Source organism: Schistocerca americana, chromosome 4, assembly GCF_021461395.2.
Source record: "Schistocerca americana isolate TAMUIC-IGC-003095 chromosome 4, iqSchAmer2.1, whole genome shotgun sequence".
NCBI classification, from domain to species: domain Eukaryota; kingdom Metazoa; phylum Arthropoda; class Insecta; order Orthoptera; family Acrididae; genus Schistocerca; species Schistocerca americana.
In genome coordinates this window covers 346,717,936-346,745,021 of record NC_060122.1, presented here as the reverse complement: position 1 = coordinate 346,745,021, position 27,086 = coordinate 346,717,936, and the positions used below count along the sequence as shown (strand labels likewise).

At 41.3% G+C, this 27,086-nt stretch overlaps 1 protein-coding gene across 1 annotated transcript in view; it reads right to left on the bottom strand.

The window, feature by feature from the left end:
• Positions 1-27,086, bottom strand: part of LOC124612461 (GTP cyclohydrolase 1) — a 97,595-nt gene that overhangs the window by 7,979 nt on the left and 62,530 nt on the right. The window contains exons 3-4 of the mRNA XM_047140688.1: positions 9,220-9,385; positions 9,080-9,111 (exon numbers count right to left, since the gene is read on the bottom strand). Of these exons, the coding sequence (XP_046996644.1) occupies positions 9,080-9,111; positions 9,220-9,385 (198 nt within the window). The remainder of the gene's footprint in view (positions 1-9,079; positions 9,112-9,219; positions 9,386-27,086) is intronic.

The window sequence follows — 27,086 nt, the reverse complement described above, 5'->3', positions numbered from 1 at the left end:
CGCAGACACACGCGCGCGCAGACACACGCGCGCGCAGACACACGCGCGCGCAGACACACGCGCGCGCAGACACACGCGCGCGCAGACACACGCGCGCGCAGACACACGCGCGCGCAGACACACGCGCGCGCAGACACACGCGCGCGCAGACACACGCGCGCGCAGACACACGCGCGCGCAGACACACGCGCGCGCAGACACACGCGCGCGCAGACACACGCGCGCGCAGACACACGCGCGTGTGTACGCGCGCAGACACACACGCGCGCAGACACACACGCGCGCAGACACACACGCGCGCAGACACACACGCGCGCAGACACACACGCGCGCAGACACACACGCGCGCAGACACACACGCGCGCAGACACACACGCGCGCAGACACACACGCGCGCAGACACACACGCGCGCAGACACACACGCGCGCAGACACACACGCGCGCAGACACACACGCGCGCAGACACACACGCGCGCAGACACACACGCGCGCAGACACACACGCGCGCAGACACACACGCGCGCAGACACACACGCGCGCAGACACACGCGCAGACACACGCGCACGCTGATGATTGACATCCAAGTTACATGACTTGAGAAAACTATAGTCATTAATTCTGTGTGTTGATTTTCTGGTTTGTACTATACCATCCATTCGTATTTCATAGATATTACATAGGTTGCATATAGTTCATTTATATTATAGTGTTAACAGAGATAGCATATTCTTCAGATATACTTTATACACTTATGTATATATGATGATGGTATCTCTTCCTTTGTTCAAGTTATGTCAACATTAGAATGTACAATCCTTCAGGATGGACAAATAAGCAAAAATTTAAAAAAAACTAAGTGATTTTTGTGAATATCTACCTTGTCACTGTCTTTACAGCAATTATTTCAATTTGTTTCCTCAAGAGGACTGAACATTGTTGTTCTTTGATGATTAGGTGTCAGCATTTCCTTATGGATGACCTTTCCCATCAGGAGTTGGTATGAACAGTAAGAATCATTTTGTTACCAATGGGAGCTAGAGTAATTAACAACCACATAGGCCAAAATCTGCTTGTCTCAGAAGTCATCCGCCAACTGCACTATGGCAGGTACCCCAGAGGTTGCCCACTTGTTACTGGTTTACCTCAACCACCATCCATCCCAATGACATTAATTGAGATGTTTTCCCATACTCACAATCCAAACAGTTGAGCCAGATGCCTGTCATTTCTCCTCTGAACTCATACTTAAACTATCCCCTTGCCTGGCAAAGAAGGTAGAGGAAGGCAGCATTACTCACCAAATTTCAACAAAGCTCAAAATTTGCATCATTATTCCCAGAACTGATTGTTGCCCTCTGGTTCTGAGGAAAGTGGAAGGGTTTAATCAATGGCTTTGAAAATTTTGTGATAAGCTAGGCTCTGATTTTCTAGATTTGTACCACATGGTTGGGAACTGTGCAGTTCCCATGAACATTTCAGTTGTGCATTATACATCATAGGATGCTATTTAGGTAGTCGACTGTGTGAGAGATTCACAAAAGGAATTTTTTTAGACTAGGCAACTCTCCATCCAATCCAGATAACCATAACTGAAAAGGCATTAGCAAGTGTCAGTGTAAGATCCAACGAAGATCCCTTATAGGGCAAGAGTATTAAAATCTTAATAATTAACTGCACTGGAGCATTTAAAACAGAAATGTCAGGTTTGAAGCATTTCTAAACAGCAGTGGAGTTCACGTAATACTAGCTAAAACCCAAAATTAACAACAGTGATATTTTTGTGGGAAAATAGGTTAATAGCAAGTGAAGGTGATTTGTCACTATATGCAAAAAACTCAAATTCACTGAAGTAGTAACAGATGCTATCTATCATCAAACTCACCTCCAGATGTAAACGAAAACTTTAGAGGAAACCTAAGATCACCAGTACACAAGTTCTCCAATCATACAGTCATCATCAAAGGAGACTTCAATCATCTAACAGCTAAATGAGATAATTACAGTTTTGTAAATGATGGTCATGACAAGAATTACTTACTGCAGAAAACTACCTAGAACAGATCGTTTGGTATTCCTCTCATGTTGCATATGTTGGGCCTAATAGCAACAAGTAGACCTGAACTACTTGAGGATATCCGCTTATAAACTATCAGTGACTATGCGACAGCATAATCACAGTGATTACCAAAAGACAATGTGCAACTAAGACAAAAACAAGGTTTTACACATTCAGCAAACTAGATAAAGAGGCAGTAGTGTCATATCTCAATAAAGAACTGAAACATTCATATCTATGGGAGCATGTACAGGAACTGCGGCTCAGGTTTAGAGACTATAGACGTGAGATACATACCTAGAAGAAAAGTTCACAATGGGAGGGACCCTCTATTGTCCACAATAAAAAAGCTTCTAAAGAAACGAATTATTATTTAATAGATATAAACAAAACATATGGATATACAGGGTGACTCATGAGGAATGTCAGTTTTTGAGCCGATTCTAAATGTGAAAATAAATGAAAAGTTCTGTGAGCCAGTTTCCGATTTTCGATCGTTACAGTACTGGAGCACGTTGGTGACCACACACATCCATGAACCATGTGAAGACAGGAGTGAATATTACTTACAGAAATGCTGTGTAGTCACTATGGTAAACAGAATAATGACAGGAAAGCTAACTGGTCGATACTAAAAGATATGGTCAAAAATTCCCCCACACTTCTCAGTCCATTCATCAACGTGTTTGAGGGTGTACATTTTGGGGCACATCGGCCATAATCTTGGTGGGTTTTAATGTTGACAACAGTGTCAGTGATGCGAGTGGCAATTTCTTAATATAAATCCACCTTTGTAGCACACACATCTCCCTTTAACCAGCCCCATAAACAGAAGTCTAATGGGGTTTGGTTCAATGATCTGGCAGGACAACTAATGGGTCCAACCCCGCCAATCCATTGAGGAAAAGTGTTATTCAGATACTGGGATGCTTGTCTGGTAAAGCAAATTGGTAATCCATCATGTTGCAGGTACATTTGCTGTTGTTGCTCTAATGTTGTGTCTTCTAAAAGTGCAGGTAGGTGTTCTATGAGGAAATGTGCATATGCTGCAGTTTTCATGCAATTTGACAGGAACACAGGCCCTATCACTACATCATCCACCATATCACACAAGACGTTCATTCAGAATTTGTAATCTTGTTTCTCTAGTGTCATGTGGGCTCTCCATCGCCTATGTATGATAATTGCAAGTGTTCATGATACCATTTTATGTAAATGCCTCATCCATAAACAGAGCATATTGTACGACATCTCTGTACAGCCAACCACTCACGAAATTGTTGTCTGCTTACTGAATCACCTGGTTGCAGATGTTGCCTGGGCTGCACATGGAATTAGTACAAGCCCTCAGAATGTTATGTATACCACACTTTTATTTGTGGAATCTTGAGCTGACAACTAATGCACCATGCACTGCAATGTCATCTTCCCTTTCCTCAGTTGACTGAACAGCCTCATGTTCTGATGTTACGTGTATATTAGACAGTGATCCAGATTCACATAATGTTTAAAACCCTGGGAAATATCCTAGCACAGAGGGTTGATTAATATGTCATTCTGTCTAAGCTGCATGGGCACTGCCACTATAGCACATGTGCACAAATATGTCTGCATATTCTGCTTGGGTGAACATAAGCAGAATATCAGTATTTGTGGACACAATGGGCTTGCTTAATTAAACATCATTCAAGCATGACGTGCACTCACAACTGGTGACTGATCCAATCTACATTTGTCCCCCTGGGCTTGCTTGCAGCTGTTGCCTCTGATCACAGTGCTGCCATCTTTTGGAGAACCCTTGCACTTCTTGTAGGATGGATCAGTCCATTCCACCCTTATTCTGTCCACCACAGTGCCTACAAAGCATTTCAGTAAGTAATATTCATTCATGGGTGTGTAGCCTTCAACCCACTCCAGTTCCATCAATGATCACAAACTGAACACATGTTCATAGAACTTTTTCAGTTTATTTCCACATGCAGAAGCATCTCAAGTTATGGGACATTGCTCCTGGATCACCCTGTATACAGGGAGAGGCTGAGTTGCATGTGACTGTAAAGATAGCAATTAACTGCTGCATCTGAGTATTATCAAAAGATGTCTCAAAATTCAAAGAAATTCTGTTTATAGGTAAAGGCTGTTATTGGCACCGAAGTTAGTGTCCAGACACTTATGGATGAGGCAGGAGTCAAAATTGAGGGTAGCAAAGCAGCATCAGGACTGACAAAATACTTTGAAATTCTTCTTTATGAACAAAAATTCAAGGGTGTCATCCCAGTTTCATTCTTGCGCTTCTGCAAAGGTGACAACTATCAGTGTCAGTAGTGTTGAGGACATTAGAAACTGCTAAAACTGAATAAAGTTTCAGGGGCTGTTTGAATCTTACCAGATTCTGTACTGAATTTGCAGTGAAGTTAACTTCTCCTAACCCTAATCTACCATGGATCTCCCTATAGAATCATGCCCAGTAGATGGAAGAAAGCGCAGATCACATCCATCTACAAGAATGGGAGCAGAAGTGCTCCACAAAACTATTGTCCAGCATCCTAGACATTCGTTTTTTATATAATCTTGGAGCACATTCTGATTTAAAATGTGATGAGGTGTCACTGATAATGATATTCTCCAAGGCAACCATTATGGATTTCAGAAAGATATGTGAAACCAAATCGCACATTTCTCACATGATGTTCAGAAAGCCACTGATTAAGACAGTCAGGCAAATGAGCATTTCTTGCTTTCTGAGAAACATTTGACCCAGTATCACACCTATCCTTAGCATCGAAAATATTGTATTTGTAACAGGATAGAAAGTATCTTGGTAGGGAGGATACAGCATGTTATCCTTGATGTAAAGTCATCGACAGGTGTAGAGGTAACTTAGGATGAGCCCCAGCAAAGTGTAAAAATTTTGCTGTTCTTGGCTCTTAAATAAATTACAGACAATATTAATAAATATTTTGCAGATGATATAGTTATCTACAATAAAGTACTGTCTGAAAAAATCTGCACAAATTTTCAGCTGGATCTTTATCAAAGTTCCAAATGGTGCAAATTCAGACAATTTCCTTCAGATGTTCATCAACGTAAAATTCTGCACTTCACAACACAAAAAACATAGTACCCTGCAATTAAAATACCAAGGAGTCCCACTTGGAATCAAGTAACTCATATGAACACCTGAGTATAACAAAGTAGGGATATGATATTAGACAATAACATGGGCTGAGTCATAGGTGAAGCAGGTGGCAGACTTAGGTTCACTGGTCATATATTAGGGGAAAATGCAAATCAATCTACAAAGATTGCTCATGAAATGCTTGTGTTATTCATCCTAGAATATTGCCAAAGTGTTTAGGGCACAGTCCAGATAGGACTGATTGTGAATATTCAACATACATGAATAATAGCAGCATGTATGGTCACAGGTTTGTTTGATGAATGAGAAAGTGTCACAGATTCTGAAAATACTGAACTGGCAGACACTAACATAGACACAAACTATCCCATGAAAGCCCAATTACAAAATGTTAAAGCCAACTTTAAGTGATGAATCCATACCTATGCATACCTACACATTATGCTCCTGTGGAGATCAGGAAGCCAAGTTTAGTTTAATCACAGCCCACACAAACACCTTTAACCTGTGATTCTTCCTGCGATCCATATGTAAATATAACAGGAAGAAGCCGTGTTAACTAGTACCATGAGAAGTACCTTCTGCCATGCCCTTCACAGTGGTTTGTAGAATATGAATGTAGAGTAGACACCCAGAGTTTATACTAACAGAGGACCAGCTGTGCTGTACAGCCCACACATTGGGAACCACAACATCAACTGGTCTGTACCCAGCAATTACTGGCTGAGGGACCACGATTATGAAGCAGTAGGATGATTACTCAACTTTCCTGGGTTGCTAGTGCAGTATCTTTTCTGGTATATAGATTCCCAATCAATATCAGGAACTGCGAATTACATAAATGATATTACACAATGTGGTGCTACATATCACCCTGGAGGAGTGGTGTGTAGCCCAAAGCATTTTTACCAATGAATTAACCTCTTCAACAAAGAAGTTTTACCTCCATTTACCTTCTGCTTGTGCGTAAATGGACATGCAACGTTCTTTCTCAGCACATGTGAATACAGAACTATATATTTATACTAGACAAATCAAGTGAGTTGGAGGCACAATAGATACCAACTCCTGTAATAGGTGCAGTGACCCTGTCTATAGTAAAATATTACATTATAAATCACTCAGAGCTTAGTGAATTTTTGCCATAATTTCTTTAGTAAATTACAAGAAACTATACCTTTAAAAACAAATGAACTATAATAAATAGTGTGTATATTTCACAATATTAACTGATGCAGATGTCAAAGTTTCTTAGCATTATCAGATTTATTAGCCAGTATATCTATTGGCTCAGTGATATTTTCCACTACTAACAAATTTTATTTTACAAAAGAAAGAACAATGGAATAGAAAACTTCAAGTAAAGACTCAAAAATAATTTCCACAGATTGTGTAATTTTGAGTATTGGCAAAATAAAAAAGGAAAGTTATGCCTTATGGGAAAGTATTCAATAGGCTGCTAATGTAGTATAATCCATTACTTCATTGTTGTCAATTTTATTGCATGGTGGATGGCTATATTAAGTGTTCCACTGTTGGAACAGAGAGGCGAGCTGTTTAACAGTTATGACAGATCACATGTTACAGCTGCAAAATACAAACCTGAGTTCTTTACAGATGAATGGAAAAGCTGGTAGAAGCCAACCTCAGGGAAGATCAGTTTGGACTCTGTAGAAATGTTGGAACATGTGAGGCAATACAACTTATCTTGGAAGATAGATCAAGGAAATGCCAACCTACATTCCTAGCATTTGTAGACTTAGAGAAAACTTATTGCAATGTTGACTGAAATACTCTCTTTCAAATTCTGAAGGAGGCAGGGGTCAAATACAGGGAGTGCAAGGCTATTTACAATTTGTACAGAAAGCAGATGACAGTTATAAGAGTTGAGGGGCATGAAAGGGAAGCAGTGGTTGGGAAAGGAGTGAGACAGGGTTGTAGCCTATCCGCGATGTTATTCAATCTGTATATTGAGCAAGCAGTGAAGGAAACAAGAGAAAAATTTGGAGTAGGAATTAAAACCCATGGAGAAGAAATAAAAACTTTGAGGTTTGCTGATGACATTGTAATTGTGACAGAGACAGCAAAGGACCTGGAAGAGCAGTTTAACAGAATGGACAGTGTCTTGAAAGGATGATATAAAATGAACATCAACACAAGCAAAATGAGGATAATGTAATGTAATCAAATTAAACCTGGTGATGCTGCTGGAATTAGATTAGGAAATGAGACACTTAAAGTATTAAAAGAGTTTTGCTATTTGGGGAGCAAAATAACTGATGATGGTCGAAGTAGAGAGGATATAAAATGTAGACTGGCAATGGCAAGGAAAGCATTTCTGAAGAAGAGAAATTTGTTAACATCGAGTATAGATTTAAGTGTGAGGAAGTCATTTCTGAAAGTATTTGTATGGAGTTTAGCCATGTATGGAAGTGAAACATGGATGATAAATAGTTTAGACAAGAGAAGACATGATGCTACAGAAGAATGCTGAAGACTAGATGGGTAGATCACATAACTAATGAGGAGGTATTGAACACAAATGAGAAGAGAAATTTGTGGCACAACCTGACTAGAAGAAAGGATCGGTTGGTTGGTCTTGTTCTGTGGCATCAAGGGATCACCAACTTTGTATTGGAGGGGAGTGTGGAGGGAAAAAAATCAGAGGGAGACCAAGAGATGAGTACATTAAGCTGATTCAGAAGGATGTAGGTTGCAGTAGGTACTGGGAGATGATGAAGCTTGCACAGGATAGAGTCCCATGGAGAGCTGCATCACACCAACCTCTGGACTGAAGACTACAACAATGACAGACCACATTTTACCAGACCACCACACCTACTGATAACAATGGTGAGAGGGACTTGCAACATGCTGCTCACAAATCCCGCACTCCTAAATTGGACCTCATATTTCCTTGTAATCAGCCTTCATACTGTCAGAAGATGCCTAAGGTCTAATCCTTCAATGGTATTTACATCTATTTTCTGTGTACATCATATTGACTATGCTACTTAATTATGTGTGATTAAATTAATTCTTAGCAAAGCTATAGCTTAAATATAATGAATTTATAATGTGAAGTTACTGAATTCTTAGTGCTGCAAGTGATACTGTACTGCTCTGTTTTTGAGAATTTTTCTCCAGTACAGGATGCCATCATGAGAAGCAATTCTTTCTTAATGCTAGAAAACAAAGCCTTTACATGGCATTAACTATTACACATGTCATATCAGACTTTTCAATTAAAGAGGCTATGTGATGATTGGAACTACAATTTAAAAATGTACCACTACACTCTGAAGGCCAACTGTAATGCAGGTACAATCTGGTGACTATTTGAACAGGAATAATTTGTACAATTCAGAAGGAAATATTAGAAGGTGAAGTCTAAGATGTTGGATGATATGATTTTCAATGTTACATAATACACAGCCTTTACTCAAATGGTATCTGAAAAAAATTAGAGGTGAAAATGACACTTTTTTATCCAGCATACCTTCATAAATTACAGGCATTAAATTATGTCTACAATTCTAATACTCATTGCAAGGTTATTCGGATAAGATAATATTTTTAGGATAGTGCTGAAGTTCAGTGAAGTGCACTGCTTATTCTTTTAGTACCTGTAGGTTACTTTCTAGATTCAAATAAAAAGAGAATTCCCATTGGCAAAGATCCCTTACATTAAAGGTAAATTTGAATTAACTCCTGAAATTACAGTGACATGTTGCAGACAAAATAAAAGCATTTTAATAGACTGTCTTCCTTCCTCAACTTTCATGGTAAAGATCCCCAATCACTTTTGATACAAGTGAAATACTGTTGTACTGTATAGGTGTGATTTACATTAACTTATTTCACATGAGAAATTAAGCTTACCTTGTAGTCTACGGCTGAAGATCTCTACTATTCTGAAACAAAAAAAAAATAATAATAGTGAACAGTGCATCACTCTGAATATTCCTGTGATGTTTCTAGTAACTCAAGCTTTTGTTCAATAATATATTATCTGTACTTACCTAGCAAGTTTGCTAAGTCCAAGAATTTTCTTTGTGGGAAGATAACCAATGGACACTTTGCCATAGAATGGCACCAAATGATGTTCACACATTGAGAACATCTCTATATCCTTCACTACAACCATTTCATCATGATCTTCATCAAACACTGCATTATTTAGGACCTCTGTGGAACAAAAAAGTACTAGTATTGGAGAGGGTTTTTGATTGCAGTAAATAAAGCTCAGTTCATGAGTTTGATAAATTTAGCAAAATAACATCAGTATTTGTTACCATTATTCTATGCTACCTACGTAATGAAAGTAATGTGTCAAATATCAGTAGATCTGAGAATTGTGTCTCAAGTCTTAAGAAGATTAGTGGAACTTTTAGATGAGTAAATGATCAAACAATATTAATCAGTTAGAACTGGTTGTGCTTCATGTCCACATTGTTTGCTGTGCTCAGTTCCCTTTGCCTTTTACTTTGAGGTTATTGGTATGTTAAGTAGTTTATGAAACTAGATCTTGACATTTGTAGTGACAGAAGAATTCATCAATAAATGGTTCTTTTGCTAGAGTTTTGAATGTATTTGCAGAAAGGTGTGCAGTATACTGCTGCAGCCATTTTCAAAAAGCTATCACTCGAATTCAAACATCTTAGCAGTAATCCATGTGCTTTCAAATCTAAACTGAATAGTTTCTTAGTGGCTCACTCCTATTCTGTTGAGGAGTTCCTTGAAAAATTAAGCTGATCCTTGTTGTATTGTTGATTGTGTTTGCTTAAACTTTTAGATTGGCATGTTTCAAGTTAGGGAACATTTTATTTTTCTGTGTTATTACTTATATGTTGTAATTTCATGTATTGACATGTTCCACAATCTTGGAATTTTGCTCCTCACTTTGGTCCTAAGGAATAAAAAATAATAAATAAATAGCCCATGCTGAGACATTCCTTTGTGTGCACATGCATATGTCAGCAGTAATGTATATTATCATGCTAATTGATTTGAGGTAGCGTCATTTCAAGCTCATGGCAGGATTTAGAGCAGCACTGTCACATCCTACCTAGGGTTTGATTTCAGATGTTTTAGGGAGCAAGAAATCAGACAGTTTTTAGTTAACTTTATGATCATATACCTATTGTGGAACTGATGAAAGCTGAAGCACATGGCAAGGACAGTCGTCCTAAAAAAACTATCCGATGCTGTGGAATAAAAGGAACAAACTTTTTCTGTTCCAAGTGCAGAGATGGAGAAAGTTGATAATTTAATTGGTTTTGACAAAGGGCATATTGTAAGCACTACGAAAAACTATCATTAAAACAGTGATACTTGATGTCTAGGCAGTGCTGTAGTCATCTATTGAAAACGGTTGGGTAATTGATATCAGTGTCAGATGGTTAACACTGCAAACTGAAACAGATGACATACTGTGGTACATCTTATTGTGGGGAATAACGAAGCATGGAGTGTTCTTCAGAGCACTGTCATTGTTAACTGTACTCTACAAAGTAAAGGACTGGTGTGCGTGCTGTTATTGATTCATTGGTTTTATCACTTATGAGTTTGTGGTTATGTGCAATAAATGGCATGGAAGTGGAAAAGAGTTGCCTTCAGGTAAATCACACATATTACATCAAGGCAGTAATGAAATGACAGTACTATGCTGCCGAAGATATTCACGTGGGTCTGCTGGGAACAGGTGGCACATTCGATGTTATAGTTGTGTCAAATTCTGATTAACTGCATCGCCGCTTAATAATGAGCATCTCCCAAGACACTTTATGGCAGCAATGTTTTGCATTTTTTCATTTCACAAGAATAATTCTTTTTACAGATGGCCATGAGTGAAGGTCGACTTGCTTATGAAAGTGGTGCAGAAAACTGAGAAGGTGGCACTAAGTTTTCTAAGGATTCTGCGTAATACAGTTTATGAGAGAGACTGAACACTGCACGACTGCATAAAATCCAATCTGGTAAAACTGAAGACACTCAGTGTACAGAGAGAGAGTGCAATGATCAGGCACATGGTAGCTAGCTGTATGGAAAATTAACAGCAAAACTTCAAAGAATGTACAGTACTGTATGTCCCAAAAACCTACTGCCCACGAATCAGATACTAGGGCAAAATGTATGTGTAAGAGGTTTTTTGTCATACCGCCTCCATACCGACTGCAGAGAAAAAAATTAGACTCCTAAGTGTACACACAGACACACACATGTAGTTTTTCTTCTTGAGCAAACAGAATGGGAAGAAACACTAAGAATGTCAAGTACCGGTATTCTTTTTTTGCAACGTATTTTATATTAATTATGCATCACCATTCGGTTCAAATGGTTCACTTGCAAATATTCTGCATATAATTATTCATGATCGCAACATACTGAAATTACAGGAAGCACGACCCTCAACCAGGTGCGCTTCCATTGTCGGAGAGGAAGTCACTGTTACTGCCTCTCCTCCTCCCCACCCCTCCCACTTCAAAAATCTTTCCTTCACTCTTACTTTGAATGGTTACACACGCCTAGGATTTTAGTTATAGTAACTTAAAACTTGCAATTTTCTGTAATGGTATACGTATGAGTACCGGTAACAATTTTACATCACTGTAGGCTAACTTCAAAGTAAGCAAAGTGCAGAGAAAAAACGTTTTAAAGGAATTCGTCCGAAAATTTGGAAAGTGCATGGGCTATCAAACTGATAGGACCAACAAGCTCTCATCTCCTAACACCTTCACAAATTACATGATATAAATTATAGAATGTATTCGCTATTACCCGTATTTCACCGAGATCGAACACGGGTATATAAACTACGGCAATGCTTTTTGTTAAAGTCGTTTCCACCCTAAATTCAGGAAAGACAGTATGGTTTTCATCAGACCTCTCAAATTTGTTGTTGGCAACCCGTATGGTCACAGCCTGGGAAAGGTACCATTGCCTGGTCGGAATTTTTTATGCTGCCGGTCTGAATGAGAGCCAAATCTGGCAAGCTGCTGACCCTAACTAGATTTCGTTACATTTCCGAGAACCTTCAGTTGCATGCTACTTTATTCTCCGAAACTCTGGTGAAAATTTTCGAAATTATTATACTTAAACCAGACAAAATTAATTGGACGGCATTGAAAATAACATTGTTAGCTCCCAAGTTATACACATATATTTGCGTAAGTATATCTGGCGTAGCATGAAAAGGCTGGGAAGCATTAGAAAAAATCCCCAGTATACGAGAAACACTGTATATTTGTATCTAATGTCATAACAAGGGAGAAGAGAAAAATTAAATTTTTGATCACTGTATCTCAAATTCCTAGTCACCATGGTCAAAGACTTACGAGTAGGCCTACCTACCAAAGCGACTGGTATTAAGTTCCCACAGTAAATTTAATTTCGGTAACATGCCAAAATGTGTAGGCATTTTCCCCTCACGCGCACAACGCATGTACAGGTAGGTAATACCTTCATATCTTACTCCTTACAGTGGTTTGTGGAATACAAATGGAGCTGTAGATAGTTTCTCACAGGTGCATTGTAGGAATATCGACGTCCGCACTATGTGCGGAACGAGCACCATTTAAGTGCATCATCATCGGGGTTACTGTAACCGGATCCCTGCAAGTTTCTTTTAGAGATTGCATTAGCCGCGGCCGGTACGACTACAATAGCGGGAAATGTTATCCTCCCGATCTTGCTACACGGTAAGCTGCAAAGCTTTCGTCATCATAGTGAAAGCCGGTCTGGACCGCGCCTATGAAAGTAGTATTGTAAGCCCTAATTTCTATTACGCAAAGAGTACACGATAATTACTCTGAAAAAAAAAAAAAAAAAAACACACACACACACACACACAGCTAAACTTGAGAGGTTTCAAATATCGCACGAAAAACACTTTCATGCTGCTGTTAAAAAAATACATTTTGGATGACCTAATATCGGGCTAGCTATTTGCCAGAGTTCCTGTTGCAGAGATGTACTTCACGCATTATGGTGTTAGCACACTGAAATAAAAGTTGTGTCCATCGAAGAAATTAAATAGTGAATTAAAAAAGAAAAAACACGAGTGTACAATACATGTTCTCACTAATACACTAAGTAACACGTATAGTGAAAATACTGAAGCTTTTTAATTTGTAGCGCCAGGAAACTAAAATGTAGTAGAACAATGCGAGACCTTAACTTTTCCCGGCGAACTGAATGTTCAAATAACTTACGGGTTTGCTGCCGGGTGACGACGTCGACCACCGCGGTGGCAGCAAACCCGTAGGTTATTTGTAGTAGAACTGTTATATAAATGGTGGTTAGGGAAAGACATGCTGCCAAATACTAAAAGCTTTCATTGACAACTATTTAGAACAGATAATTCAAAAACCAAGTCATGACGGATATATTTTAGATCTAATGGCAGCAAATAGACCTATTCGATGTCCATCTTCAACCTGATACTGAATCAGTGACTTTTAGGGGGCAGTACCAACATTTATTACCGAAAGGTCAAGGGAACAAGTGGAGATCTCGGTACGTATTTGGAAAACTACATGAAGAGGTAGTAGTATCATGTTTCAGCAAGGCACTATAAATATTTATCTCTGAGCAGGAAAGTGTAGATGAACTGTGACTCGAACTTAGAACAATAGTTTATCCAGCACTGGGTAGATATATGCCTAGCAGAATAGTTCATAGTGAGGTTCCGTCACATGCGGTCTCCAAAGAAATTTCCAAAGGAAACTGTGTGGAAAGCAAGTACGACTATGGAGATATGACAGAAAGCATCTGGCTGCCAAGAGGAAACTATGTAAAGTCTTCAACGACTACAGTAGCAAAATATTATAGTAATATGTTTGACAGAAAAACTGGTTACATGTATAGGCTGTTTGTAGAAAAAAGTATTTAAACAGTCGTGGATAACAGAGAACCGAAATTAAAGAAATGAAGAAAAAGCAGAAATCTTTAATTCAGTTTCGAAATGCTGCTTTGCAAAGGCAGGTCCGTGAGTTCTGCGCCAGTTAAATTATGGCACCACTACAAACTTCTCAGATTTTTGCAGACAATGCAGTTGTATAAAATGGAGTACTACCTGAGAACGCCGGCACAGAGGTCCATGCCTCAACTCAATACCGTGTTGAAGTAATATTTAGATTGATAACTTGCTTATTTTCTGCATCCGTTGTCCATCTTCTATACATACAGTATATAAACCGAATTCTCCCACTGTAGCTTGCCTCTGTATTTTCAGACTAATCCAAGGAACTACTATAGAGATTTTGATATTGTTTTCACTAATAGAGTGATGAAGGATTGTGTGTATATTTTTAAATATTTCGCGCCAACTGGCTGAACTGTAAGTCACTGAAGTCCCCAGTCACTGTGAGGACGATGCTATTCACATCTAGTGGTGAATGGCAGAAATCCTTGGAATTACATATGACCACCTGACTGCAGCGATACGCCAGCACGATCTACCGCTAGCAAGACTTACCGCTGACTTCTCAAACGACTTGAAGTTCAAAACTCATCAGATGTTAAGCTGTTAAGAACATATATTGTGGTATACAGAATGTTTAAGAGATGTGAAGGGAAATTAGGGAGAAGGCCACAAAAATGTAGCTCGCGTCTTACTGGCGTAATCTACTCCAGTAAAAACACCTAACGTTGCATTCTTAATCTTAACTCCACACAGTAGCCCATAAACCGTATTACTAGTACGACAGGAAAGTCGTCTGGTCATATAAGAAACTTGCTTCCTGTGAGGGACCATGTGAGGTTGCTAGTATGTTCATGAAAGTGAAACTTTGCGCTTTGGAAATTTGATATAACGTTACTACAATATCAATGAGTCACAGTTGGACTCAGCTGACTCGTGCAAATACACTAACAGTTTGTAGGAATATGAAATTGAACGATGATTGTGTCAATCATAGGCGAAGCGCGAGACAAAGCGGTTTCGCGCGAGTCGCGGCTCTACATGGAGTGTCAGATGGCCGTATTTGCCTGTGGAGATTCCGGGGGCAACGAGTCTTGCCAGGTTTGGTTCGTCATAGCTAAATAGGCCCTGCACATTTTGTAGTAAACTGGGATGTCATTACGTAATCTACTCCAATTAATTCTGTTTACATAACCATTAACTTTGAGAAAATGCTTTACATTTCTGACGTGTGAATATCATTGGCTGTGCCATATCGTCTTTGTCTCTACGATGTTTCCGTTCAGCAAGCACGAGACTGCATGGTGCCTATTCTGCTCTAGCTCGCTACCGTTCTGTAATGTTGTCCTGGCCACACTTTTTCCGGAAGCCTTGACCACTGAAAACGTATTACGAGTTGCTGAGTGTGACTGTCACGCCCCTCGGCAGCCACTATGATTGATTAACTCTGGCATAGATTTAAATCAGCATGTAATGACATATCCGCTTCTATATTACCATCTCAGTTCGACTCTGAGGTAAGACGAGGTAGGAACATTGTTGCTACCAGAGTTGGCAGCTCTGCGTACTGAATTTCGTACCTGTTACACCCGAAATTACCTATAAATTTAATTTTCTGTTGTATCTACTATAATGCGTATGCACAAGAAGTGAAAATTTCGTTATTGGTCATCTCTCCTGATGCTGGACTATTAATCGCTAATACTGTGTCTATGCGCCTGCACGCTTCATAGACTGTACTTCCAACGTCAGCACAGAAAATTTAATGTATTAAGTTATTGTGTGGTCCTTGAGAAATGTCAGAACAGCACCGTTTACAGTAGACCCCCTATTTCTGATAAGGGAGGGATGGTCGGGGAGAGGGGGTGGGGGGGAAGCTGACACGTGGGTCACCAATTTTGATTAAGTTTTGCAAGGACGTTCTATATTGAAAGTAAAGAGATGCGTGTTTCGGCTTTTTGTTAGACACTCCACGGTTTTTGAAAAAAATCAAGGTCAAAGTTAATGACGGAAAACCGTATTTTCGATGATATAAATCAAAAGATAGTCTAAAACAAGTATTTTATCTTATAACTTATGGCCCAACGATAATAATATTGCAGTTATTAACGTTTTTGTGTTTTCTTGATGTAGCTTGGGAACTTATTCTGTGTGTGTAGAAGAGCGAGGTTGGCATGGATAAACTTCTGGTCCGGCTTGATCATTGAGTTTTTCCATTCCACATTTTTTCGCTGTATTTTATATTATTTTGATAACCGGAATACTTTTCTCTGCATTTTTTGCAGTAAAACATCGGGAGGCTGAAGTATGTATAACGTCTTGACAGTTATTTTCATCGTGATACATAGTACAAAAATACACCTGAAGTATATTACTGCATAATCTTAACTGATCGTCTATTCGCGAGCGTTCTCACCATCAGTGGTGTGAAAATTATCGTAGAAACAGGGCAAGCAAACATTTCTCGCACAATGCGCAATACACGAACGCAGTCTCGTCGGATTGATATGTTTCCTGGTGCACCTTCTGATTCACGTTAGTAGATGCCAACTTGGATACATACCAAACGTGTATAAGCATATCTTTAAAGACAGGCGTGGACAACTGGTTATGGACCAATACACGAATTTTGATAGCATTCGCCCATCGTTTAATTCTGTGCTCTGCTGTGGGATCGCATGACTTTGAAGCCGTGCGACGAAATTCTTTACCTTGAGGAAAAAGCAAATGTCACACGGCTGACAAAGAGAGGTACATTTCAGTGGTATCTATTTGGCGATACAGGTCGATTGAGAATCATTATCGCCATGAAAATTGCTATCAGAAATTATATATACTCTTCTGATTAATAATCTCTCCTCCCAATGTTTCTTCAAAAAAGGCAAAGAAATTTTCCCATTGCAGAATGTAATCAAATACACCGAAGAACTATCGAATGAAAAAAGGCATGAACAAGACTCGAACACGAACCATCAGTTTAGTCATCTTGAAGTGAAGAAGTCGTGGGATACATCCCAATATCGTGTCGGAGCTCCTTTTGCCGGCGCAGTGCAGCTACTCGATGTGGCGTGGACTCCAGACGTTGGAAGTCCCCTGTGGAAATATTTAGCTCTGCTGGCTTTACAGCCCTTCATAACTGCTAAGTGTGTGTTACTAGTGCAGAATTTTGTGCACGAAATGACCTCCCGATTATGTCCGATTAATTTTCAATGGAATTTATGTCGGGCGATCTAGGTAACCAAACCATTCGATTTAATTGTCCAGAATGTTCTTCAAACCAGTCACTAACAATTTTGGCCTGGTGAATGGTGCATAGCCAGCCTAAAAATTTCCATCATTTGGGAATGTAAAGTCCACGAAAGGTTGCAAATCATCTCAAGGTAGCTGAACATAACCAATGACCCAGTCCATTTTATGTAGAGCGCCCACACCGTTATGGAGCCACCGAAAGATTGAAGCGTGCCTTTTTGGCAACTTGGGGCCATTTCCAATCAATGATCGGTTCGGTTGGACCAGTGGACCTAGCCCATTCTATTTAAACACGGCTCACATTATTGAGCCACCACTTGCTCACACAGTGCTTTGTTGTCAACTTGAGTCCACGGCTTCGTGGGGTCTGCAACACACTAAAATTACCATCAGCTCTTACCAACTGAAATCGGGACCACGCCACGGTTTTACAGTCGTCTCGAGTCCGCCGGATATGGTTACGAGCCAGGGAGAGGCGCTGCAGGGATCTCGCGCTGTTAGCAAAGGCACTCATCTGTTGTCTGCTGCCATAGCCTATTACCGACAAATTTCGCCGCATTGTACTAACGGATACGTTGGCAGTACATCCCACATGGATTTTTGTGGTTTTTCAAGCAGTGCTGCTTGTCTGTTAGCACTGACAACACTATGCAAACGCCGCTGCTCTCGGTCGTTAAGTGACGGTCGTCGATCACTGAGTTACTTACGGTGAGAGGGAATTTGGTATTCTCTGTCCACTATTGACACTGCGGATCTCTGAATTCCTTAACAGATTAAGAGATGTAATGTCCCTTCTGTCTAGCTCCAACTACCATTCCATGTTCAAAGTCTGTCAATTTCCATCGTGCGACCATAACCATGTCGAAAGCCTTTACATATGAATCACCTGAATACAAATGACAGCTTCGGCGATTCCCCACCCTTTTAAACACGACAGTACCGCCATCTGTATATGTGCATATCGCTATTCCATGGCTTGTCTCCTCAGTGTACAGCCTTTATCACTCAATAGCCAGCCTTTTTCTGCTACACGCTTAAAATGACATTTACCCAAGCTCCTGCTTGAAAACTGATACGTTAATAACCAACAATATTACCTTTGGACCCCATATTGTATAACAAAACAGATTTGTTTTTAGACTATCTTTCGATGTACAGCACTGAAAACATTTTCCGGCATCAGATTTGACGTCCATTTTCTCAAAACCCTGGGAGTATGTAGCAAAAAATCGAAAGACGTGTCTATAGAATGTCCTTGCGAAACTTTTATCAGAATCGGTGATTCCCATGTCACAAACTCTCCTCTTGAGTAAGAAGCGCGAGAACATTTATCTAGCGGCAGAGTTCTTTGACCCCATTCCTTGACGTGAGCTGTGAGCCTGAGGAGAAATGGGCGGCTGTTGTGGACGGGGGAGTGGGGAGAGCCATCGGGGCGACACGCGCCGCCACTCAGCTGAGCGATGGCCGGCAGAGCCGCCCCGGCCGGCGGAGGGCACGCGCGCTCCATACGTCATCTGCCGCACAGTGCGTCGCGCTTCTCAAGTTTAACACCCCGGCGACGGCTAGCTCGCCAGACATTCGGTCGGTCAAGGATGCAGAAGGAAACAGGCTGTGCCCGCGCTTACGGAAATATCCTACTCGTGGTATCAAACTGCTAACAACGTTGAAACTTACGCTTCTATTAAGTAACTGAAAGTTTCTTCATGTGTCACAGGTTCAGGCCTAAGCGCCCGATCATGCCATTGCCATGTCGCTTCCAGCATCGCCATACTAACATCTTAAATTTTATGGTGGTTTGTCTATTTACATATTTTTGTATACTTCAATTTAGATCACTTGAGCTCATAATTACATCTTACAATTACATTTTATCAAGGCTTTTACTGTCTAATCTGTTCACTCATTTTGCCTTGTTGCCTATTACGACACATATTTTTACAGCTTCGAGGTTCAGGTTTATTTTTCTCACATTCGTTCAGTCGTTTGCCTCTTAGCCATCTTCCCATATTACTATCGCTTTTTATAATGTAGATCGCTCAGTCTAACCATTTTCGTTTCTTATTTCGCTGCACATGCTACTACCCACATCTTGCATTTTTGGTAATTTTTCTATATTTTATTTTATGTCACTCTAGCCCATAATGTATCCTGCATGTGACGACTTAGTGGTGTATGTTATCGTGAATTTTTGTCATTACTTTTATTTCTTGTTCATTCATTGTGCCTATGTACCATTGTCTTGTTGACTAAAAAGATCGCATATTATTACATGTTTTAGAGTTATTTAGCCTAATTGCATACCACAGCATGTTCTTACTCTATTGTGTTTTTAAATGAAGTATTATTCAGTCCATATTTTCGATATCTTCGCTGATGACGTCGGTGTAGTTGCTTATACACCGCACGCGCAGCACCACAACTCCAGACCTCCCGCGTTGCGCTCCACCCAGCGGTGACTGGTGTTCATACTCTGCAGCTGCCCGCAGCTGACAGTGTGAGTATACTGTTTGCTCTGTTTGTTTCCTTTCTACCACCTGCCCAGACTACATTTTTAGGTCAGTTTATTAGGCCCTCTCCTTTTTACAGTTCCACCAAGATGTAGTGATTTGGAACGCTTGCACTGATTGGCCTGACCGCATGTAATGTGTCACCAGATACAGTAAGGAGCCGCCTTGTGTCTGAAGTCTGCTCTTCTGGTTATTACAGATATGTATGTTACAGTTTCATACACCTAAAGATGGGATTTTAAAATCTCGAAACCGATCGTGGTTTGAATAAATAATTAGTGGAACTGAATCGAAACACACTAAATCGATTACCATACTCAAGCGAACTTCATCCATCATTAATATTCCGTCCCATCGTGCGAGACGCATACGCGGCCGTGTCGGTAATCGATGCAGTCTTATCGATGTGCGGCAGACGATACTTATTTCTCGAGGCTGGGCTCAACAGATCTACTCTGATACGTTTAATGATAAATCCCGATTGATCTTCTGCACTGTTACGCTATTACGTCAGTGTGAATGAAGTTATCCAGCCTTCCTTTGAACCGAGAGACAATATTAACACACTTACGCTAGAGATCAGAAATGGAGTTACTACGAGTCCGATTTTGAGTGTCGTACGCGTTAGAAACCAAGGGGAAGCTGTTACGTCAGTGTTGTACAGGCTTCCTTCCTGCCCCGCTGTAGTTCCACTAGTTTACTGTGTCAGGACGATGGCGCTGCGACGGTTTGAGAGAGGTGTAATGTTATCCTTAACGTCCGTTTACACAGTTTATGTGAGCACTGGAGACGTCGACGAGATTCTCCGCCACTCTAGATTTGCACGTGGTGGCCAAAATTGGAACAATTGTTTTTCCAGTTTACATCGGTTTCACAACGCATTAGAATATCTAGAGTGTATGTGCCATACGATAATTACAGCACACACACACACTGGGCCTCCGTGCGTAGCTGCATTCTAATTATAAGCACCCGGTACTTACGATCTCGTGCACATTATCTTTTCTACGCTCGTTCAGTCCACTTGTACCACACAAGACTCCAGTGACGAGTTTTCAGTTAAATGCCAGCGGCGCAGACTGGCGAATCTGTTAGAGCACACAGACGGCGAGTCCGGAGATGACGTCACAGGACCCGGTGGAGAGGGCAGAGCGAGTATGAACATCTTATTTCCGATCTATACCCTACACCCCAAATCGAAGCCCCACTTTCAGAAAGACTCCGAGATCCGAGGGACTGAAAAAATGTAAACTGCGAACAATTTTTGCACCGCCTCCAGCTAACTTCCACCAAATTCTGCCAATAAGCCCAAGAAGGCACAAACCTTATGTTTCAATTGTTCACGGGAACAAATATAATTTGACTTCAATTACACCTCGTCAACTCCTCTTCGTTCACTGACCACCACCTCCAAGTTTCGCGATCTGATAAGACCAATGCTTACGTCCACGCTCACTAAATCGAACAACTCTTCTCCAGAATTTCGCACAGAAAACTTGCTTATCAATTCTTTTAAACGTCTCGTATTTCAAAAATAATTTGGTTTGTCACTAAGTATCACTGACTACAGAATCTAGCGTACACTTCGAAACAGTGTCTGCGCGCACCTCAAGAGCTGTCGATCGACTCCTTTCAGTTTCGCCGCCTGTACGCAGTTCCACGAACTATTTTCGTTGTTTAGACGTTTCAAAGAATCTGTTTCAGAAACAAATTGCAGGCATTTTCTTTTTCCATTTCCTGCTCCCACTAATCGCACACTTCAGCAAACGGCTGCTTATTGTCTAGACTTTCAGAATGTTATTTGCAAAAGATGCTGGAAGACCTCGAGAAAATCACTCGCCCTGGGTCAACATCTTAAGCCCTCACCTCTAGCCATTAGAATAGATTACCAGAATACCTACCCATAATGTGGAATGAAGGTACAGATATAGTCAGTATAAGCAGATTATATAGTGAGGAGACAAAAAATATGAGATCGTGACATGCACATGTACAGAGGCGGTAGCATCTAGTACACAAGGTACAAAAGGGCACTGCATTGGCGGAGCTATCATTTGTACTCAGGTGATTCATGTGAAGAGGTTTCCGACGTATGGCCGCACGACGGAAATTAACAGACTTCGAACACGGAATGGTATTTGGCACTAGACGCATGAGCATTTCCCTTCGGAAACTGTTAGGCAATTCTATAGTTCGAGATCCACTGTGACAAGTGTGTGTCGAGAATACCAGATTTCAGGCATTACTTCGCACCATGGACAACGCAGTGGCCGACGGCTTTCACTTAATGAGCGACAGCAGCGGCGTTTGCGTATTTGTCAGTGCTACTAGAGAAGCAACACTGCAAGATATAACCACAAAAATCGATGTGGGACATACGACGAACGTATCAGTCAGGACAGTGCCTCGAAATTTGGCGTTAATGGGTTCTGGCAGCAGACGATCGACGAGACTGCCTTTGGTAATAGCACGACTTCGCCTGCAGCACATCCCCTGGTTCGTTGACCATATCGGTTGGACCCTAGACGACCGGGAAGCCGTGGCCTGATGAGTCCGGTTTCAGTTGGCGAAAGCTGCCTGTAAGGCTCCAGTGTGGTATAGACTCCACGAAACCATGGACTCAAGTTGTCAACAAAGCACTGTGCGAGTAGGTCGTGGCTCCATAATACTGTGGGCTGTGTTTACATGGAATGGATTATTTCCTCTGGTCCAAAAGAAACTATCATTGATTGGAAACTGCTATTTTCGGATACTTTGAGACCATTTGGAGCTATTCATGGGCTCATGTTCCCAGATAACAACGGAATTTTTATAGATGACCATGTGCCATATCACCGGGCCACTATTGTTCTCGAGTAACTGAAAATCATTATGGACAATTTGAGCGAATGATTTGGCCACCAAGGTCGCCCGACGTGAAGCCATCGAACATTTATGGGACATAATCGAGTGGTCAGCTCGTGCTCAAAATTCTGCACCATCAACACTTTCGCGTTTACAGACGGCTGTGGTGGTAGCATGGCTCAATATTTCTGCAGCCGACTTCCAACGACTGGAGTCCATGTCACGTCGAAATGCTGCACTCCGCTGCGCAGAAGGAGGGCCGACCCGATATTGGGAGGTATGCCATAACTTTTCATCTCATTATATGTTGGTATATGATATAAAAATCTAGCTAAAGGTAGCGAGGATGCTCATGAGATATTCTTGGGGTGTCATTTTGTCATGGCAAGTTATAACTACTGCAGAAAAGACAGGCTACGATTCTTAAGGTAGACGTTACATTTACTAAAGCCTATGAATGAAGAGCATTGTGTGTATACGTGTATATTACATCGCATCTGCCAGGCATCAAGCTTCCTGACAATGAAGTTCGAACTAATTCTTCCGCTTTGCATGGCTCGAGAGGTGAGGAAGACCATTGTGGAAGAGTATCAACTGGCCCTGCTGAACAGGACGTGCATGCAGGTGCAGCCGGTATCTTACGTTACAAAATAATTTAGAAAAAAAACTGGGAAAATCAGATTGAAATTTCAAGTCTCCGTTTGGGTAATACAAGTCAGTCTCAATCCCTTGCCACCTGGCCCGGTGCTGCGAAAAAAAAAAAAAAGCAACGTATAGTTTTTCCACTACAGTAGCGGCGTATCTGAAGCAAAGTAACCATACGTGACAGTCAGTAGTAATGATGAAACGCGTCAAAGGCCGACGTCATTTAATATTTTTTAAACCAGTCCCATAAATCTGGATAGAAAACTGGAAATCACCTTCAAGATAAAACATTTTCTCGGGAACGTAAGTTTATTAATTAGATGTCATGGTCACCTCTTGAGCACAGCAAAATGGAGGAATTCGTTGGAAGTTCAATGTCAGAGGGCTTTATGTCTGGCAGATGCTATGCACTATTTTTGTATACACACAATTCTCATCATTAATACGCTTTAGGAAATGTAATTTTTATCATAAGATTCGTAGCAATTGAGCTTTTATTCTATGCGGAAGCTATAATGTGCCATTGCAAATAACGCCCCAATAAGGAGAAATGAGTATTCTGAAGTATGCTGGATTAAGTTTTGTATCATATGCCAACAAATAATTTGTTTATACTCATATCTGTACCTTCATCCCAACTACTGTAAATAAGGTCTTATAGTTACATTGTTTTAATCGTATGGCTTTACTTACTTAATTCGAGAAAATTTCTAGACTGGATGCCGTTATCCCGGCAGTTCTCGTTGCTTTAAGTAGCTTTCGCAGATCAAGATGAACCAAAGATTTTCTTTCTGATAACTGGAGTTGTTTGTTTACATCTACATGACTACATTCTCTCGTATCTGAACACTGCACTGGTTTCGACAAATTTCAACCAGGAAATTTCTTCCTTTACAAATCCCAGTATTTGAAAACCCGTGCCTCAGTTTTGAATTAAGAAGAGCCAATAGTCTAGCTTTAACGGACAATGTGACAACTAGGCAGTGTCATTTACCCTCTATACCTTATCTACTGTCCACTCCTTTATATTTGATTTTTATCACCTGTCACTCAAATATCTACAAGCCAACTGTTTACTTTTAAAACAAAGTCTTCATTTTAAAGATTTCATTTAGAGTATTGACTTCAGCCAGAAATTTGATCTAATTCTGAAATTATGTACAAGTAGCAAAATCGAGGCAATGAAGACAATACTGATGCCAAATCTCAGAAGTAATTTAATGGGAAGTGAAAGAAAATGGATCGGGCCAATACGTAGGTCAGAGCAGACCGAGGGGGGAGGGGGGGGGGGAGGGGGGGGGAACGAGGGGTTTCTCCTAGGGCTTATTTTTTGCGAGGGAAACAACACCCGCTTCCGAACACCCCTCCCCCATCCCCCCCCCCCCCAACCCACAGACCAGATTGAGGGCGAAGATGATAGAGTAAAGAAGATCCTATAGCTGGGAGATGGATAAAACCGGCAAGCTAAAAACGTAATAGATGTTAGTTGGACTAACAATAATAAAAGAAGGTCAAAGCAGTAATCAGTCAGCAGGTGAGTGGGACTGGGCGAGATCCCCCCAGATCAACATGCGACGAGGTCGCCCCGCCTACGTTGGGCCAGATACTTTAATTCCCACTGTTCAGCATCCTGTCACTCCTGTCGTAATCTGCCCACACGATCTGTCTTTCACCACATTTTCCGTAGACAGTGTCACGCCTCTCTCCTCCCCCCCCCCCCCTCCTCCTCATCGCCAATAAATTGGAAAGACCTTAACAACAATCCGTCGTCGGAGTTGCCCATAATGGAATTTCACACACTGTTTTAGTATAAAATATTTCTTGTGAACTAAGAAACCCTATTTGAGCTTCGAAAAAGTCACGAACTACTGATCCAGTGTGCCGCTGAGAATGGAATCGAGAAGGAGAGAGGAGAGGAAGGTTAAGGTAAAAGAACAGTGATAAGTTGGGTTGAGGGGGGCGCTCGACATCACGGTAAAAGAACAAACGAAGAAATACTCTACATACACCTAGCTTAATGATCACGCACTATCTCATCATAAGTATCCCGACATCCCCATGTAACGGGGAATATATCACTAGACGTCACGAGAGATGGATCCGCCAGTATAAAGAGAGACTGCGAACCATGTGTTCTCAGTAGAGAAGCAGAATGGGTCCATCAGCAGGGTCCGTGGACTTCGAACGTGGCCTCGTCATTGGATGTCACCTGAGTAACGAATCTATCAGTGATATTTCAACCCTCTTAAAGCTGTCCTAGTCAACTGTTGATGATGCGACAGACGTGGAAACGAGAAGAAATATCCACAGCTAAACCAAGAGTAAACAGACCTCATGAATTGAGAACAGGGACAGTGACATTGTAGAGAGTTGTAAAAATCTCATGAACTCAGCAGCAGCAATTACTCGTGAGTTATAAAGTGCTACGAGCTGTCCAGTTAGCACAATGAGAAGGGAGGGGGTCCAATGATCGAGCATTATCTCATAAGCCACCCATCTCTGTAGTTAATGCTACGTGACGCTTGAAGTGGTGTCAGCAGCTACATCACTGGACAGTGAGTAACAGTGATTTGGAGTGATGAGTCACACTATACCCTATGGCAATGCGATGGAAGAGTTTGCGTCCGGTGAATGCCTAGAAATCGTTACCTGTCACTGTGGGTAAACGTTTAAGTACTTTTTTAACGCAATGTGTAGTACCAAGAGTGAAGCAGAGAGAAGTTGGTGGTGATGTCTGGGTGTGATTCTTGTGACTAGTGCGTGCTCCCGTTATCGTAATTCAGAAAACGCTAAATGCGGAACTGTATGAACACATTTTATAACTTTGTGTACTGCGTACGATAGAGGAACAGTTACGAGACGACTGATTGTGTCAGTATACCAATGCGTCCAGTCTTAAGTGTCATCTGTGAGGCAGTGGAAGGTGGATGGCAACATACCTGAAACGGAATGGCCTGTCAAGAGTCCCCAACTGAACCCAATGGAACACCTGTAGGGTAAGTTAGAACGTCGACTGCTCTTCAGACCCAGTGCCAAAAGTAATGACTTTTCCTGGTTTCGGCTCTTCAGGAAGAACGGACTGTCATTCCACTATAGAGATTAAGATACCTCGTTGAAAGTATCTCTAGCAGAGTTCAGCCCGTCAAAGGCGAAGGATGTACACACCCAATATTAGTGTCCACTAATAGACGTCCGGATACCTTTGATTAGATAATGTAGGAACTCAACTTTCTGAGATGTTATTAAACCGAAATCTTTGTGCTTCATCTTACACCATCGGCGAACGGAATAGGAATTTGAGAATTTTCGTGTGCTCTGCCGCACACCTTATGACGTGACTTTTCAGTCCCTTTATTTTCGCAACGTAGGAAACCAGTCTACAACGCAACTGTGCCTGAAATCAGACGGGTCTGCCCCCAGATTTAAACAGGCGGCTGCCGCCAGTACGAAGCGAGGCGTAGCTCCGGCCGACTTCACACAGTTAACGCCCGACGCTGGCTGCTGCCAGCTTTTGTGCGACAGCAGCAGGTTGCGAGGTGGCGCGGGAAATTACTCCACCATTAGCCGGCCTGGACCTCTCCGAGAGGCGGCAATTTTGTTAAGAGTCGCTCCGAAGTCTGTGGCGAGGGCCTTACCGTCCTTCCTCTTCCCTTCCCCCCCCCCCCCCCCCCCCCCCCCCCCCCGCCCCCCAAAAGGGTCCACCATCGATCTGGCAGCTCCG